The sequence below is a fragment of the Bos taurus genome, chromosome 29 (genome assembly GCF_002263795.3).
Source record: "Bos taurus isolate L1 Dominette 01449 registration number 42190680 breed Hereford chromosome 29, ARS-UCD2.0, whole genome shotgun sequence".
Lineage (NCBI taxonomy): Eukaryota > Metazoa > Chordata > Mammalia > Artiodactyla > Bovidae > Bos > Bos taurus.
In genome coordinates, this window is record NC_037356.1 from 50,215,634 (window position 1) to 50,229,329 (window position 13,696).

The window sequence follows — 13,696 nt, forward strand, 5'->3', positions numbered from 1 at the left end:
TGTGGGCAGAGGGCAGGGGTCCCCATCAGCCTCCTCTGCATCCTTGCCAGCCACACCCAGAGGAGGGGTGACTCATGTCCCCTGGCCCCAGGGTGGCCCCGGACCATCCTTTGCACCCAGGACACCTGTGCCAGGGGCTTCCTGGGCCCTCCCTCAGAACCCAGACCGCTGGCAGGGCCCAGGGCCCCAGCGGTAAGGCAGAGCCAGTGGTGTGCCTGCCAGGCTCACCCGTGGTGGAGGGCGGAGCTGCGGTGCTGGTGAAGGTGAAGGGCGTTTTAAACAGGGTTCCGGGGCACTCCACGGCCCTCCGGACGATGGTCCCATTGTCTCTGCAGATGGCGATCAGGCAGGCGCCCAGCCCATCGGTCGTGTTGTAGATGACATCCCCATAGGCATAGGTCCTGCCCTCGTAGGTGCACGTACAGGCTAAAGACGGACAAGTACAGGGCTCAGTCTGAGCCCCCAGCTCCTAGGCCCCCAAACCAACCGGGTCCCCCTTACCCTCGGGGCTGTGAGTGCACTGGAGGCCGCTGGAGGTGCAGTCACTGGGGGAGGGAGAGAGAAGAGCTAAGCCAGCAGGGCACAGGCCTCAGTGTGCCCACCTGGCCCCGCCCAGCACCCGCACTGGCTCACCAGCTCTGACAGTTCTCCGTGCTGGGAACCCTCGTGCCAGCATCGTAGTAGTTCCCATCTCCGTCGTAGCAGCCACTGCACTGGGCCACACACTCCATCTGGTCCTCGTTGAAGAATGGCTTGCTGGACGGGCACTTCGGGTAGCAGCCTGGGGTGGACGCAGGGCGGGGAGAAGACTCACGTCTCGAGCCAGGCGTCGTGTGCGGTTGCTGCACCGCCGTCTCTGCCTCCCTGTCCCAGGGGCGGACATGGGGCGGCAGGAGCCCCTGGCCCCCTCGCCTGTGTGCTGTCCTGGGGTGACGAGGTGTGGCCTCCCCATAGAAGCCTGTCCTCACCTTCCAGGCCTGGCAGGTCCATCAGGCAAAGCCCACTGGGGTTCCGGCAGGTCTTCAGACAGGGCGCGCCGCAGGGCTGGTAGTGCCACTCGCACTGCCCGTGTGGGTTGTAGTAGTCGCAGAACAGAGCTGAGCGAGGGGGAGAGAGGTTGCAGGTGCCTGCCAGCTCACCCTCCCACAAAGGAGGCATCTCAGGCTGCACCCACTGGGTTCCAGGCTTCCTTCTCATCCCTGCCCTCAAAACTGGCCCCCAGGGAGCCTTCCCCTTTGGGGGCAATGTGTCTGTCTGGTTTTTACACACAAGAGCACGCACACACACATGTAGTACACGCATGTCCTTGTGTGTGCACACATGCCCGCCAGGCCCCCGAGCGGCTGCAGCTGCACCTCCTCTCACCCCCAGGGACAGCCCAACTCACGGCAGACGTCCGGGGTCCGCCAGGACACGCACACGCCCGCTTCGTGGCAGGCCTGGGCGTAGGCGGCCACGGCCGTGCAGAAACACTCGCAGTCGCCCCCTGAGTCGCAGGCGCAGGCGTCGCTCACGCAGGCCTCGTAGTACCTGGTGGGGTCGACCTGGGGCAGGGCGGGGGCTGCTCAGCGAGAGGCGCCAACCGCAGCCCCTGGACGGCCGGCTGCCCACGAGCAAGCTGCACTGCCGTCTGAGCAGCCGCCTCGGGCCTCCTGTTGCCTCTCTGGCCTCACCCCGCCACCCTTCCCTTGCCTCTGCTCGGTGCCTCACTTAGCTGCAGGCCAGCCCCCCCGTGACCCTGCTGTGACCTGTCCTGTCTCCGCAGGGCCAGGGGGTGCCCTGCCCCGGTCTTCCCTCCCAGGCAGCAGAACCCAGGGAGCCCGAGTCTTGCATTTGCCACCATGGACAGTGCCATCTGAGTCAGAGCCCGCTGTGTCACTTCACAAAGGATTTTCTGATCGAATGGGCAGGGCACTGGCGGGGGTGGGGGGGTGTGGGGTGGCTGTGATCCAGGAGGACCTCAGGGCCTCACACAGGCCAGCCAGCCTCAGGGCAGACCAGTCCCACCGGCTGCCTGCTCATCACCGTGCACAGTCCGGGTCCCGAGATCCACGTCAGCGACTGTGCCCTGCGGTCCCTAAGTGGCAGGAAGGGCTGTGGGGAAGGGCCCGAGGCCATCACGATTCTCTGCTCTCAGGCGACCGGGCTGGACTGGAGGCGCCCTGAGCTTTGTCCGTGTTGGGGCTGGGCAGCTCGGGGAATGTGCAGGAGGACAGGAGATGACCCTTGGGGCCCAGGAAGCCTGCAGCCCCGCTTCCAGGGGGTGAGGCTGAGTGTGGTCAGGGAACGTGGGGCAGGGCTGGGGATGCCGGCAGTGCCCCGGGGGAGGGCCACACAGTGTGCCCTGCACAACGGTCGGGGTCAAGGCCGTCCTCAGAGGGCCAGCTCGGGCCAGACGCAGGTCCCACCCCGACCCTGCTCACCTGAGAACGGCAGGCGCTGAAGGTGGCGCTGTTGATGATGCTGCACTGCTTCTGGGCCCACGACCTGCGGTACGGGTTGGTGGTGCAGGGGTCCCTGGGGGCCAGAGCGTCCGGGCACGACGGGGAGAATTTCCAGCTGTTGCCAAACTCCAGCACGTCGCTCGCCACAGACTGGCTCCGCGTGGTGAAGTCGTTGAGGGCGTTGTCGTCAAAGTTCCCGCACAGCCCGCAGACCCTCCCCTGCAGGGACAGCACAGGGCATGTGGGGCAGCGCCGGGGGAGACACAGAGCCTGGCCCGAAGGTACGGCTGCAGGGCACCCACTCCTCAGGCAGCACTCAGCAAGCTTTCGGGAAGGCGGGGGCACTCGGGGTCCTGCAGTGGGCAGGTGCCTGCCTCGCCCACAGAGCCTTAGCCCAGTGGGCATGGAGCCGCTGCGTGCAGGGACCAGGGAGCCAAGAGCACCTTCCCCCCAGGACTGACACAGCCCCTTGGGAACTGGGAGTGTGCCTGGCCCCCGCTCCCAGCCCCCAGCAGTCCGTCAGCTGCCAGACCACACTGCTGGGCCTGCTCTAGGAGGGAGAGCTCTGCGCCCGCCCGGGGATCCTGCAGACTGCAGCCCCCACCTTGTATTCATGGCGCAGCCGGATGATCACGCTAGTCTTCCGGTCCCAGGACACGACCACGCCACCATGGGTCTCCACGGTCAGGTAGATGCCCATGTACCGGACCCTGTAGGGCAGGTCTCCGCCCGGCCCCCTCTGCAGCACCCTGTGGGTGCCCTCGTGCAGGATCAGCTCATAGCTCTGCAGAGAGGCACGGGGAGGCGCTGCCTGCAGGGAGCTGAGGGCCCAGCTCTGGGCCAGAGCCCCCTCCCCAACGTGGCCCAGGCGGGCACCAGGGTGCTTGGGGTCATGAGGCATGGGGCTCGCATTAGGAGTGAGCCAGCCTCCCGGCATTATCCTCAAGCTTGAGGTGAGAGGCTGAGGGGCAGCAGAGGCCGAGGGGGAGCTTGGGGGCCGTTAGTGGTGGGGGGAACGCAGAGCACAGGGGGCAGCAGGAGAGCATGTGGCCCCCTCTCAGCCCCCTCGGACCCCTGCTTCCTCACACCCCTTCCCACCTCGGAGCAGGTGGGAACTGCCCCCAGCCAGCAGCTGCACTCTGTGCTGTGAACCCCGACCTCCCTCTGCTAGAAGGGGTCATCCCCAGGTGTAGTGGGCTGAATGGAGGCCCCCCAAAAGACGCGTCGAGTTCTAAGCCCCAGAATCCACAAGTGTGCCCTGATTTGGGCAAAGGGTCTTAGATGGGATGAAGTGAAGGGTCTGCAGATGAGACCATCCTGGATTTAGGGAGGGCCCAGACCCAGGGACAGGATGGGGGAAGGACACAGAGAACAGGCCACGTGAGCTCAGGGCAGAGACTGGGGGGACGCAGCCACAGGCTAGGAGCCCCAGAAGCTAGACGAGGCAGGAAGGACCCTCCCCTGGAGCCTCTGGAGGGAGGCCCAGACCCAGGAGAGAGCGACTCTCCTGGGTGTCAGGACCCTGGGCTGTTGTCTGGAGGCCCGAGGCCCCTGCGGGGGCTCGGACAGGACTGCAGAGGGAGGGGGCGGCGCCCAGGCTCCCTCACCCCCAGGAAGATCTTGATGGCCTTGGAGCAGGTGACGCCCGTGGTCCCGCAGGGCACGTTCTCGGTGACGATGCGGAAGGTCCCGTTGGCAGTGTCACTGCCCACACAGTAGTCCTGCGGCGGGGAGAAGAGGGTTGTGGTCACGGCCCCAGCGCCAGCATCACGGCCCTGGGCAGGGAGGGGCTGCGTACCTGGGCCAGCGTGTACTCGCAGCTCCCCTCGAAGCCATAGCGCTCACCGTCGAAGGTGAGGAAGTGACCGTCCCCATAGGCCACACAGGTGCCCAGGCAGGGCCGGTCGCTGCACTCCCACCTGCGGCCCCTGCAGGTGCTGCGGGCAAGGAGAGGCGGTGCCGTGACAAGGACGTGGATCCAGCCCCTCTTCCATAAAGCAGGAGGCGGTGCTGCCCCCCCAGGGCTCCAGGGGTTCACAAAGCAGGGAGTCCCACACCCCACACCCTGGCCCACCCTCAACGCTCAGTGCCGGGGTGCAGGCAGTCATGGGGGCGGCTTTAACTGGCCCTGCCATCTGCTGGGCAGAGGAGGCCAGGCCCTGGGCTTGGTCCAGGGAAGAGCAGACCGCCCGGGGCCAGCTCTCCCTGTGCTGTTGGCCCGCACCGCCCTCCGTGGCCCCTCCACACACCAGGTGTTACAGTCGACCTTGATGACCTCCCCGGGCTTGTAGGCGGCCTCGTTGTGCATACAAGGGCAGTCCTCCTCGGCCACGCAGCCTCCGCTCCCGTCGGACAGCAGCCCCACGGGGCAGACACAGCCCGATACACAGTGAGTGCTGAACTGCAGACAGGCGGGTGTCCGTCAGTGGTTCCTCTGCCCCCGGCTCAGGGACGCCGCCCACCCGGGCCCCCGGGCAGCACAGCCACGCCCTTCCAGCCGACTCACACAGTCCACGTCCAGGGTGTGGCAGCTTCGCACGCACTCAGCCCCCGGCGCGTCCGCAGAGGCGTTGCTGCAGTCGAGGAACACCATAGGGGCCACGCACCCTGTGGAGACAGCCATGCTGGGAGGGCCTCCCGGCCAGCCGCAGCCCTCCCCTCGGTCATGGGGGGAGCACGGGGCCCCAGGGGCAGAGGTCCAGGGGAGGCCGCACCTGTGCTCTGCTCCGTGGCCCCCAGACAGCTCAGCCTCCCGCTCACACACGAGCTACGAGAGACGGGGGTGGGGGCAGTCTGGGCTGCTGCCCCACTGCCCCTGCCCAGACCCCGGCCGGGCCCCAGGCCTTGTCATGAGGAGGGGCGGGCACCTTCTACGGGGCTGTGATGAGGACCCCACCCCCCACCCGAAGGCACTGGGTGAGTGAGTGGAGGCTCCAGGAAGGGCCCTGGACGCGGGCGAGGGTAGGGGTGGGGTGCGGCAGGGAAGCGGGTAGGCTGGGGCAGGGCTGCACCCAGGCCGGCCCTCCGCGGGCTCCAGACCCGCAGAACACGTCCCCGGGCCAGAGGAGCGGTCCCTCTCAGAAGGGCTGAGGGGCGGGCAGGGTGAAGGCCCCTCCGCGGGGAGCCCCTGTGTTTCCGTGTGAAGCAGGTGGGATAGAGTGGCAGTGGGGAGAGGCCCCTCACCACACCACGCCGTTGTCGTGAACAACCTCCCCTGGAGCCAGCACCGTGCCACGCAAGTAGCAGGGACAGGCCTCGGCAGGGACGCAGTCACCCGCGTCGTCCAGGAAGGTGCCCCGGGGGCAGACGCAGCCGTCCACGGGCACGAAGGCCACGTCGCAGGAGACGTCAGGCTGGCTCAGGGAGCGGCAGGTGGGCTGGCAGCTGTCCACCACGTGGGCGTAGCTCTGGGTCTTCGGGCAGCTGCTCGCGTACTTGGCTGGGGGGTGGGTGGGCAACACGCAGGTCAGCGGCCGGGTGGCCTGTCCCCGCTCACCTTGGGCACGTCCAAACTGGGACTGGAGTGGCCCAAGGCTCGGCTTCCCCTCTGGGGGTAGGGAGGAGCCCTGAGCTCTCGCTGAGGACACGTGGCAGGGGGTGTCCTGGGGTGCCCAGTCCCCCCAATGCCCGTCTAGCCAGCTGGCAGACACTCACTGCACACGCCGTCCCGCCAGCCGCTGAGCAGCACGCCCCGGGCGGCGCAGGCCTGGACGTAGGAGGACAGGGCCGCACACATGCAGTCCTCACTCTTCTCACAGTTGCAGGTGTCGAACAGGCAGTTCTGGGGGGCGTACCGGGACGTCAGGGACCCCAGCCCACCAGAGAGCCTTCTCTCCCTGTCCATCCTTCCTGGGACCCCCATCTGGGCCAGAGACACAGGGCAGCCCCGAGCTAGGCGTAAGGCCACGGGGTTCGGGGGGAGTGGATGCGCTGCCCTGAGGGACGGGAGAGGCCGGGCTGCACAGGGACAGGGTTGATGGATGGCTCTGTATGGGGCCAGGACAGCGTCTAGCTGGGATTCTGGATCCATCACAGGTTGGGTTGCCTATGAGGGGCGTGGGTTGCTGGGGGGAGACTAAAGGCAGAAGCTGGAGGTTGTGGGGGGGAGGGTGCTGGCAGGCCCAAAGCACCCCCAAAGTGGGCCTGGGTCTTCCAGCTGTGGACACGCACGTCTGGGGGCCAGAGCCATGTGCGCGTAAGGGTTTTGGCTTCCAAAACGGTGGCCTGTGAGCCAACTGTCATGGGTGGAGTTGTGTCCCCAAGAAGACTGTGTCCCCGTCAGGCCCCTGTGAACGGCCCTGTTGGAAATGGGCTCCTTGCAGGTGTGTGGAAGCTCAGATGAGGTCATTAGGGTGGGTCTGAACCAACACGCCTGGTGTCCCCACGAGGAGAGCTTTGGGCACAGACACACAGGTCTGGGTCCTCCTGGAGACGAGCAGAGGGTGGTGCCACCTCACGGCCCCCAGAGGTTAGAGAGGCAGGAAGGCCCTGGGGTCCTGCCAGCTTTGTGATCCAGGACTGGGGTGCTGTCACCCCCCACCCCGCACCCAGTCTGCGGTCCTTTGTCACGGCCACCCCAGGCAACAAACACACCAGCCGTGGCCGTGTCCCTCGAGCGGGCCTGACCCATGGCCATGGAGGTGTGGACCGTCCTGCTCCCGACACCCCGCCCCACCCTGGGTGCTGGCCGGGGGTCTCACCGAGTGGAAGGGCCCGGGGCTGATGACGGAGTGGCAGGGCGAGAAGGGCCCGGCAGGGCGGGTCAGCAGGGAACACCAGTGTTGGGCGTAGTTCTCTGGGCGGGCGGGGGGCGCATGGCGGACGGTCATGGGCACGGCTCAGCGCTCACCAGCCTTCCTCCCACACTGCCTCCCCTGCACCTGTCCACCCGCCCAGCCCCGCTTGGCGCCCCCAGGCTCTGTGGCCAGTGACTCCCCCAGGGACACTGATTACAGGCTCACTGGCTATGCTAAGTGGGCACTGCTTACAGGGCAGCAGGCGCCTTCCCGGGGATGAGCCCCCAGCCTGCCAAGGACCCTGCATCCCCCTACCTGGTCACCCCCAGCCCCAGCCTCACAGCTCCCAGGCCCAGACCCGGGGTAATCCAAGGGCCCCGGGGCTGCTGGACACACACCGTTCTCCACGCTGAGTGAGCACGGGTCCTCGAAGCTGTTCTTGACGTTGGGGCAGGCGGCCTGGGTCTTCCAGGTGTTGGCGAAGGCCGCAGCCGTGGCCTCCACCACGCCACTGACGGTCCGGAAGTCGTCGGCCTGGTTCTGGTTGAAGTTCCCACACAGGCCTGGGGGCAGGGGTGGGGGTGTGTGAGCATCAGGGGGCTGCCCAGTCCGGCCCAGGCTCCCCACACCTGCAGGGCCCACCACAAGGTGACTCCACCCAACCAGAGTCCTGGGAGGTAGGCTCCAGAACTATCTGCAGATGACCTCTGGTGGGAGGGGGAGGTCAGCCCCAGCGTGAAGCCTGCCATGAGGGCAGCGTGCCCTGTGCTTCACCCTCCCAGCCACTGTCCCAGGCCAGGGTCCCCGCCTCCCAGGCTGCGTCCCCGCCCTGGCTGCCCATCTGCTTCCAGCCCCCCCCCCGCAGCCTCACCGCACATCTGGCCGCGGTAGGCGGGGTCCAGCCGGAGGAACACCTGCATGAGGGGCACCAGCTGCACCTGCAGCTGCAGCCAGGGGCCCGTCTGCACCAGGATGAAGAAGGACGACGGCCTGAAGACCGTGACGTCCGCTGCAGGGGGTGGGGGGCGGTCAGAGGCCTGCGGTGCTGACCAGCCTGAGTCTTGGGTCTCATTTCCGCCTGGCAGGAGCCCCAGCCGCCCCTCAAGGGCCCAGGAGCCGGGCAGGAGCCGCAAGTGCATGTGCCTGCGACAGCCGACCCCCCCGCCCCGCGAGGCCGGTCCTCACAGAGCCGCCGTGAGCCCCGCCCCCCCATGCAGGCGAGAACCGCATAGACCTGGGAGAGGCCGGGCTGGCTCTGCGCCGCCACCTGGAGGCCCCGCCTGGCCTCACAGGGCTCCCCAGGGCCACGTACCTACAGACATGGGCAGCTGGGAGTAGATGGAGTTCACGAACACCCCGCCGTTGGCCTGGATCTGGACGGTCTGGCGAGAGGAGGCGGGGCTGCGGTCAGCGAGGGGAGGGGCCAGCCTGACGCCCCAGCGGGGGACCGCCTGCCCCAACCCCTCCCAGCCCCCGGCCGGGGCCTCACTCACCGTGTCCCCTCCATTCAAGCTCAGTGTCACTGTTTTGAGGCAGTTCTCGTTGTCGGTCAGGCCGCACTTCCGCAGCTCGGCCAGCACAGTGAGCGCGCTGTCTGCACATACCTGATGGGGCAGGACACCCCACGTGCTGGGTGGTCAGCCCCCCACCGGGCAGGGAGCCCCATGCCCTGGAGGTCCCTGCGGGGGTGGGGAACTCGCACGCAGTCACCTCGGGACCGCCGGGCCCCACGAGTGTGAGCTTCTTCTGGGAATGGAACCCCGGGGGCTTCACCGCTCTGATGGCCATCGGGGTACCCTTCCTGGGGCAGAGGCGGGGCCAAGGGCCCCGGGAGGCCCAGCAGGCGGGGCTCACCTTGGTGAGGACGTAACTGCAGTCCCCGTGTACGTCGTAGAGTTTCTCGTCGTAGGTGGAGATGTGGGACCCGCCCTGGACGGAGCAGGTGCCTGGGCACGGGAGGTCCTGGCACTGCCAAAGTCCCCCGGAGCAGGTGCTGGGGGGAGGGGGAGCAGAGGGGATGTGGGGAGGGGTGGTGAGCCCCATCCCGGCAGGGCGGGGCCTGGGGCGGGGTCTGAGGTGAGGCGGGACTGGGCGGGACCAGGGCGAGGCGGGGCGGGGCATGGGGCGGGGCTGGGGCGGGGCATGGGGTGAGGCGGGACCGGGCGGGGCCGGGGCGGGGGCGGGGCAGGGGCAGGGGGCGGGGCCGGGGCGGGACCGGGGCGGGGCATGGGGCGGAGCAGGGGCGGGACCAGGGCGAGGCGAAGGGTGGGGCGGGGCGGGGTGGGGCGGGGCGGGGCGGGGTGGGGCGGGGCGGGGCGGGGCCGGGCCGGGCCGGGCCAGGACCTACCAGGAGGTGCAGCTGGTGTTGAAGGAGGCCCCGGGGGCGTAGGTGCGGCCGCCGTGGGTGCAGGGGCACTGCCGCAGGGGCAGGCAGCCCGTGTGGGTGACGTCGTCCAGCACCGTGTCTGCGGGGCAGCAGGGGTGGGGCACGAGCTCTCAGCGGGGGCTGGGGGCAGGTGTGGGAGACACTGATGGGAGGCAGACATGAGGGGGGGCAGAGGCCGTCGGGGCGCCATCCCCGAGGGCCCGGAGCACCTGCCTGGGGGGCAGAAGCAGCCGTCCACACAGTGGTCCTCGCACAGCTGGGAGCGCTCGGGGTTGGAGCAGGTGTCCACACAGGGCGAGCCGCACTCCTGGTGCTGAGTGTTCAGGGGGCATGTCTGGGCTGCGGGGGGGAGGCAGCGTTTGGCCCAGGAAGCCACGCCTGCCCCCGCCCGCCATGTGCCACCAAGGGTCCGGGAAATGAGGGCCTCTTGCCCTGTCTAGCTGTCTTCTGGGTGAGGCAGGAGGAGAGGGGACCATGGGTCCCATGCCCCTGAGGACAGCCTCCAGCCCCCACCTGGGTTCAGGGGGAACCCTGCTCAATGTGCCAGGACCACCCTCTGGGCCCCCAGATGCCCAGGCCTTGCACCACCCCATGCTCTCCTGCCATCCTCTCACTGTGGGCCCCCAAAGGGCTCTGCCTGCCGGGGGTCCCCAGCCAGGGGCCAGGCGTCATGCTTGGGGCCACCTCCCCCTACTCTCCCCGGGGCACTCACGGCAGAGGTCAGGGCCCCTCCAGTTCTGCGGCTGCCCCCCCGCGTGGGCGCACTGGCGGGAGTACTCGGCGAAGGTGGCACAGGGGCAGGTGGGGCAGCGGCACAGGTCCTGGGTGCAGGCGGCCACGTACACCTCGGTATCCACCAGCCCGTGGCACGGAGCGAAGGCGGGGCCCAGCAGGGTGCGGCGGCAGACGCCCTCCTGGGGGACAGGACAGAGGCTGTGTCCTCCCTGGGGCTCATGCGGGGACCCCACCCTGCAGCCTCTCCCAGGCCAGGGAGCCCCCTCCCCTGTGGCCCCTTCATCCCTCACTGTCCTCCTCTCATCCGTCCCTCCACCCACCTCTCCTTCCACTGCTCTGTCTGTCTATCCATCCAGGCCTCCACCCAGTTGGCCAGCTGTCCACCTACCCCCACCCCCCACATCCTTCTCAACCCCTGACACCTTGCCATGCTCGGTGTGGAGTCGGCTTGGTGACCTATGACCCTGGACCCCCCACTCCCACTGGGCTGCAGGACACACCTGACTGGGAGGGGCACAGACCCCACCCTGCAGAGAAGGGGCGGCAGGAGGGCCTGCCCCCCGGCCCCCTTGGCAGCCCCAGCGGGGTCAGTGCCGATCTGCTGATGGCTGCCCTCCTTCAGCCCCCACCCCTGACCAGTTCCAGGGCCTCATTTACAGCTGCTGGGTTCCACTGATTTCGGGGATCCTGGAGCCTCTAGGCCACTTCCGGAGGTGGGATCTGCCCAGCTCATCGGAAGGGCTTTTCCCTGACTCCCAAAGTGCCCCTCTTGGTGGGTCTATGTCTGCGGCCGCCACAGGCAGGCGCTTACCTCGTCTGTGCAGTTGTCAGCAGCGGGAGAGGGCAGGGGGTCCTGACACTGCTCCGTGGGCCCGTCCAGCTTCTGCAGGTTCCCAAACTGTAGTGGGCTCAGCCTGGTGTCTGCAAAAGCAGGCCCTACTTGCAGACCCTGGGGGGCTCTGGGGGCAGAGCTCCCGCCTGTGCTCAGGACCTCCGAAGCACCCCCTCTGGGGCATCACTGGAACTGTTGACACCCCTGACTTGACCCCTGCCCAGCGCCCCAGTGAGACCCACCCCTGCACCTCCAGCTTCCCAGGGACTGTGCTGGGGTCGGCCACCCACCACGCCTGGCCCCGGGGCACTCACTGTGGGCGTAGAACTCGCTGACAGCCCGGAGCCCGTTGAAGTCGCCACACAGGCCACAGGTCTGGTTGGCGTACTTGGGGTCCAGCTCCAGCTGGGGGCGGGGGAGAGGCAACTTCAGTCTCTGCCGGCCCCCCCCAGCCCCTGGGGCCCCCCCCGGTGGGAGGCGTGGGGCACCCTCACCAGGGCGCTGTCTTCTCCGTTCCACATGAAGGTCAGCATCAGCCGGATGTTGATCTTGACGTAGGTGCTGCTCCGCTCCACCAGGAGTCCCGCGCGGCTGTAGGGCAGCTCCTCCCTGGACAAGAGTCCAGTGCTCCCACGCGTCCAGCCCCCTCCCCGCCTGCTCCGACCCCCGCCCACCTTGGAGCCGGGCCCCTCCACGCCCCGGCTGTGCTCACCGCCACCCGTTGATGAGGACCGAGCCGTTGGAGACCTCCAGCACGAGCCCCTGTGATCTGAGGACGATGTGGGTGATGGTAGGCCTGGAGCCCAGCAGGCCGCGGCGGAGCTGCAGGTTGAAGTCCTCGTAGGCGGAGCCGCAGTGCGCGGAGAAGATGTAGTTGCACAGCCCGGGGAAGCGGAAGACGTCGCCATCGAAGGTCTTGTAGTGGAAGTCGCCCCACGTGCTGCACACCCGCCCGCCGTGGGCCGCGTTCAGGGCTGTGGGGAGCGCGCGGTGGTGGGGTGCGGCCTTCCCTGGGGCCAGGCCCCCGTGTGGGATGGGGACCCGCCGCCCCCTGCCTCTCTCCCCTCTGCCCCAGATTCTCGCCCCTGCCCAACCCTGAGGGCCTCACCCCAGCACCTGGGCCGGCCCCCAAGAGAACCATCCACAGGGCAGGCACCCAAGGCCATCTAGCTGCTCAGCTGCACACACGGTCCCGGCTTTATCCCCAGGTCTGTGACCACCCCAGAGGCTGGCAAACAGCCCCAACCCTGTGGGCCATGGGCGGCGTCCACTTACGGCTCATGGTGGGGAAGACAGTGATGGGCGGGATGAAGGTCAGGTGCCGGGCTGTGAAGGGAGCCAGGTCACACACCGAACATGGCCAGGCGGGGACCAGCCGCCATCCCCACCCCCAGGACCCCTCACTGGCCACCCTGGGGCAGCAGGGGGCCGCAGGCCAGCCTGACCCAGCCCAGGGAGCCCAGGACAAATGCTGTCCCTGTAGGACGCTCCCCGTCCGCCCACGACACGCTCCTGCCCAGGTCTGAGTGTGTCCCTGCTTGTGCGTGTGTGTGTGAGCATGTGAGTGCAGGTGGGCAGTCGTATGCACCACATGTGTGTGAGCGTGTCTGAGCCTCTCTGCTCAGTGTCTGTTTCCTCAGGGCCCTCTGCTGCCCCCTCCTGTGGGCAGACGGGTCCAGGGGCGTCTCTGTGGCAGGAAGCCGATGTGGAAAGGGGACCCCTGCCAGCTCCGTGCCGGGCCCTCCCCGCCATGCCCGCCCTCTGACCAGTCATCTCAGGCTGCTGACTTGTCCAGCTCTGCTGCTCGCCGTCCTGGGTGTCTGCAGGGAAGGGGAGCAGGAGTCCATGAGAAGCTGGCCGTCAGGACCCCGCCCCGGGGCGGCGGGGTCTCCGAGGCTGCACGCTGGCGGCCCCGGGAACCGCGCCCTGTGCCCAGAGCTGACCGCCCCCCATCTGCATGGTGTGCACCTCACTGTGGCTGGGGTAGAAGGAATCAGGAAAGGGTGTCGGCTCGCTGACCCCAGGCCACCCCAGGGAGAGCGTCTGGCCCCCTCCACACACCCCTCGGAGAAGGACAAAGCTTGGCTTTGTGGGGAGAAGGACACACAGGTTGGAGAGGCTCCCGGGCGTGACTTAGCAGAAACCCAAGACTGCAGCCAGCTCCGCCTTCGAGCCCCAGCCCTGGGCAGGCGGGAGGCCCTGGGGGCCCAAGGCCACCTTGTGTCCCCCACCACTGGGGGCGCCCCTCCCGGGTCTAGGTGCCCCCGCCACCTCGGTGAGCAAGACTGAGCCCCCTCCAGGCCCCTCTCTGTGAGGCTTGGCCTGGGGCACCCCGCACACATGGCCCCAGAATTCCTTCCTCACGTCGGTAGGGCTCTCCCCGCTCCGCCCAGCCTGTGCCATGTGGGGAGACGGAGGTGAGGCCCGGAGGTCCCTGTGTCCCTGGAGGGGTGCTGCCCGGCAAGGGGTGCTGGGCTGGCTCTGCAGCCGCTGCACCGGGCTCGGCTCCCTACACTACCTTCCGGCCGGGACGCTGGCCCGGAGGCCATGGGCACTGGCCTGG

General features: G+C 68.4%; 1 protein-coding gene across 1 annotated transcript in view; it reads right to left on the bottom strand.

Annotated features, from left to right (window-relative positions):
• MUC5B (mucin 5B, oligomeric mucus/gel-forming) overlaps positions 1-13,696 on the bottom strand; it is a 40,958-nt gene that overhangs the window by 24,675 nt on the left and 2,587 nt on the right. Inside the window, exons 5-34 of the mRNA XM_059883159.1 lie at positions 13,498-13,527; positions 12,900-12,953; positions 12,409-12,756; positions 11,846-12,107; positions 11,628-11,742; positions 11,448-11,538; positions 11,113-11,222; positions 10,279-10,480; positions 9,780-9,905; positions 9,528-9,645; positions 9,035-9,173; positions 8,674-8,784; positions 8,493-8,562; positions 8,052-8,189; positions 7,579-7,743; positions 7,145-7,239; positions 6,099-6,225; positions 5,628-5,883; positions 5,159-5,211; positions 4,951-5,051; positions 4,694-4,845; positions 4,243-4,381; positions 4,052-4,165; positions 3,049-3,228; positions 2,424-2,663; positions 1,388-1,544; positions 969-1,097; positions 634-781; positions 502-545; positions 229-426 (exon numbers count right to left, since the gene is read on the bottom strand). Of these exons, the coding sequence (XP_059739142.1) occupies positions 229-426; positions 502-545; positions 634-781; positions 969-1,097; positions 1,388-1,544; positions 2,424-2,663; positions 3,049-3,228; positions 4,052-4,165; positions 4,243-4,381; positions 4,694-4,845; positions 4,951-5,051; positions 5,159-5,211; positions 5,628-5,883; positions 6,099-6,225; positions 7,145-7,239; positions 7,579-7,743; positions 8,052-8,189; positions 8,493-8,562; positions 8,674-8,784; positions 9,035-9,173; positions 9,528-9,645; positions 9,780-9,905; positions 10,279-10,480; positions 11,113-11,222; positions 11,448-11,538; positions 11,628-11,742; positions 11,846-12,107; positions 12,409-12,756; positions 12,900-12,953; positions 13,498-13,527 (4,212 nt within the window). The remainder of the gene's footprint in view (positions 1-228; positions 427-501; positions 546-633; positions 782-968; positions 1,098-1,387; positions 1,545-2,423; positions 2,664-3,048; positions 3,229-4,051; positions 4,166-4,242; positions 4,382-4,693; positions 4,846-4,950; positions 5,052-5,158; positions 5,212-5,627; positions 5,884-6,098; positions 6,226-7,144; positions 7,240-7,578; positions 7,744-8,051; positions 8,190-8,492; positions 8,563-8,673; positions 8,785-9,034; positions 9,174-9,527; positions 9,646-9,779; positions 9,906-10,278; positions 10,481-11,112; positions 11,223-11,447; positions 11,539-11,627; positions 11,743-11,845; positions 12,108-12,408; positions 12,757-12,899; positions 12,954-13,497; positions 13,528-13,696) is intronic.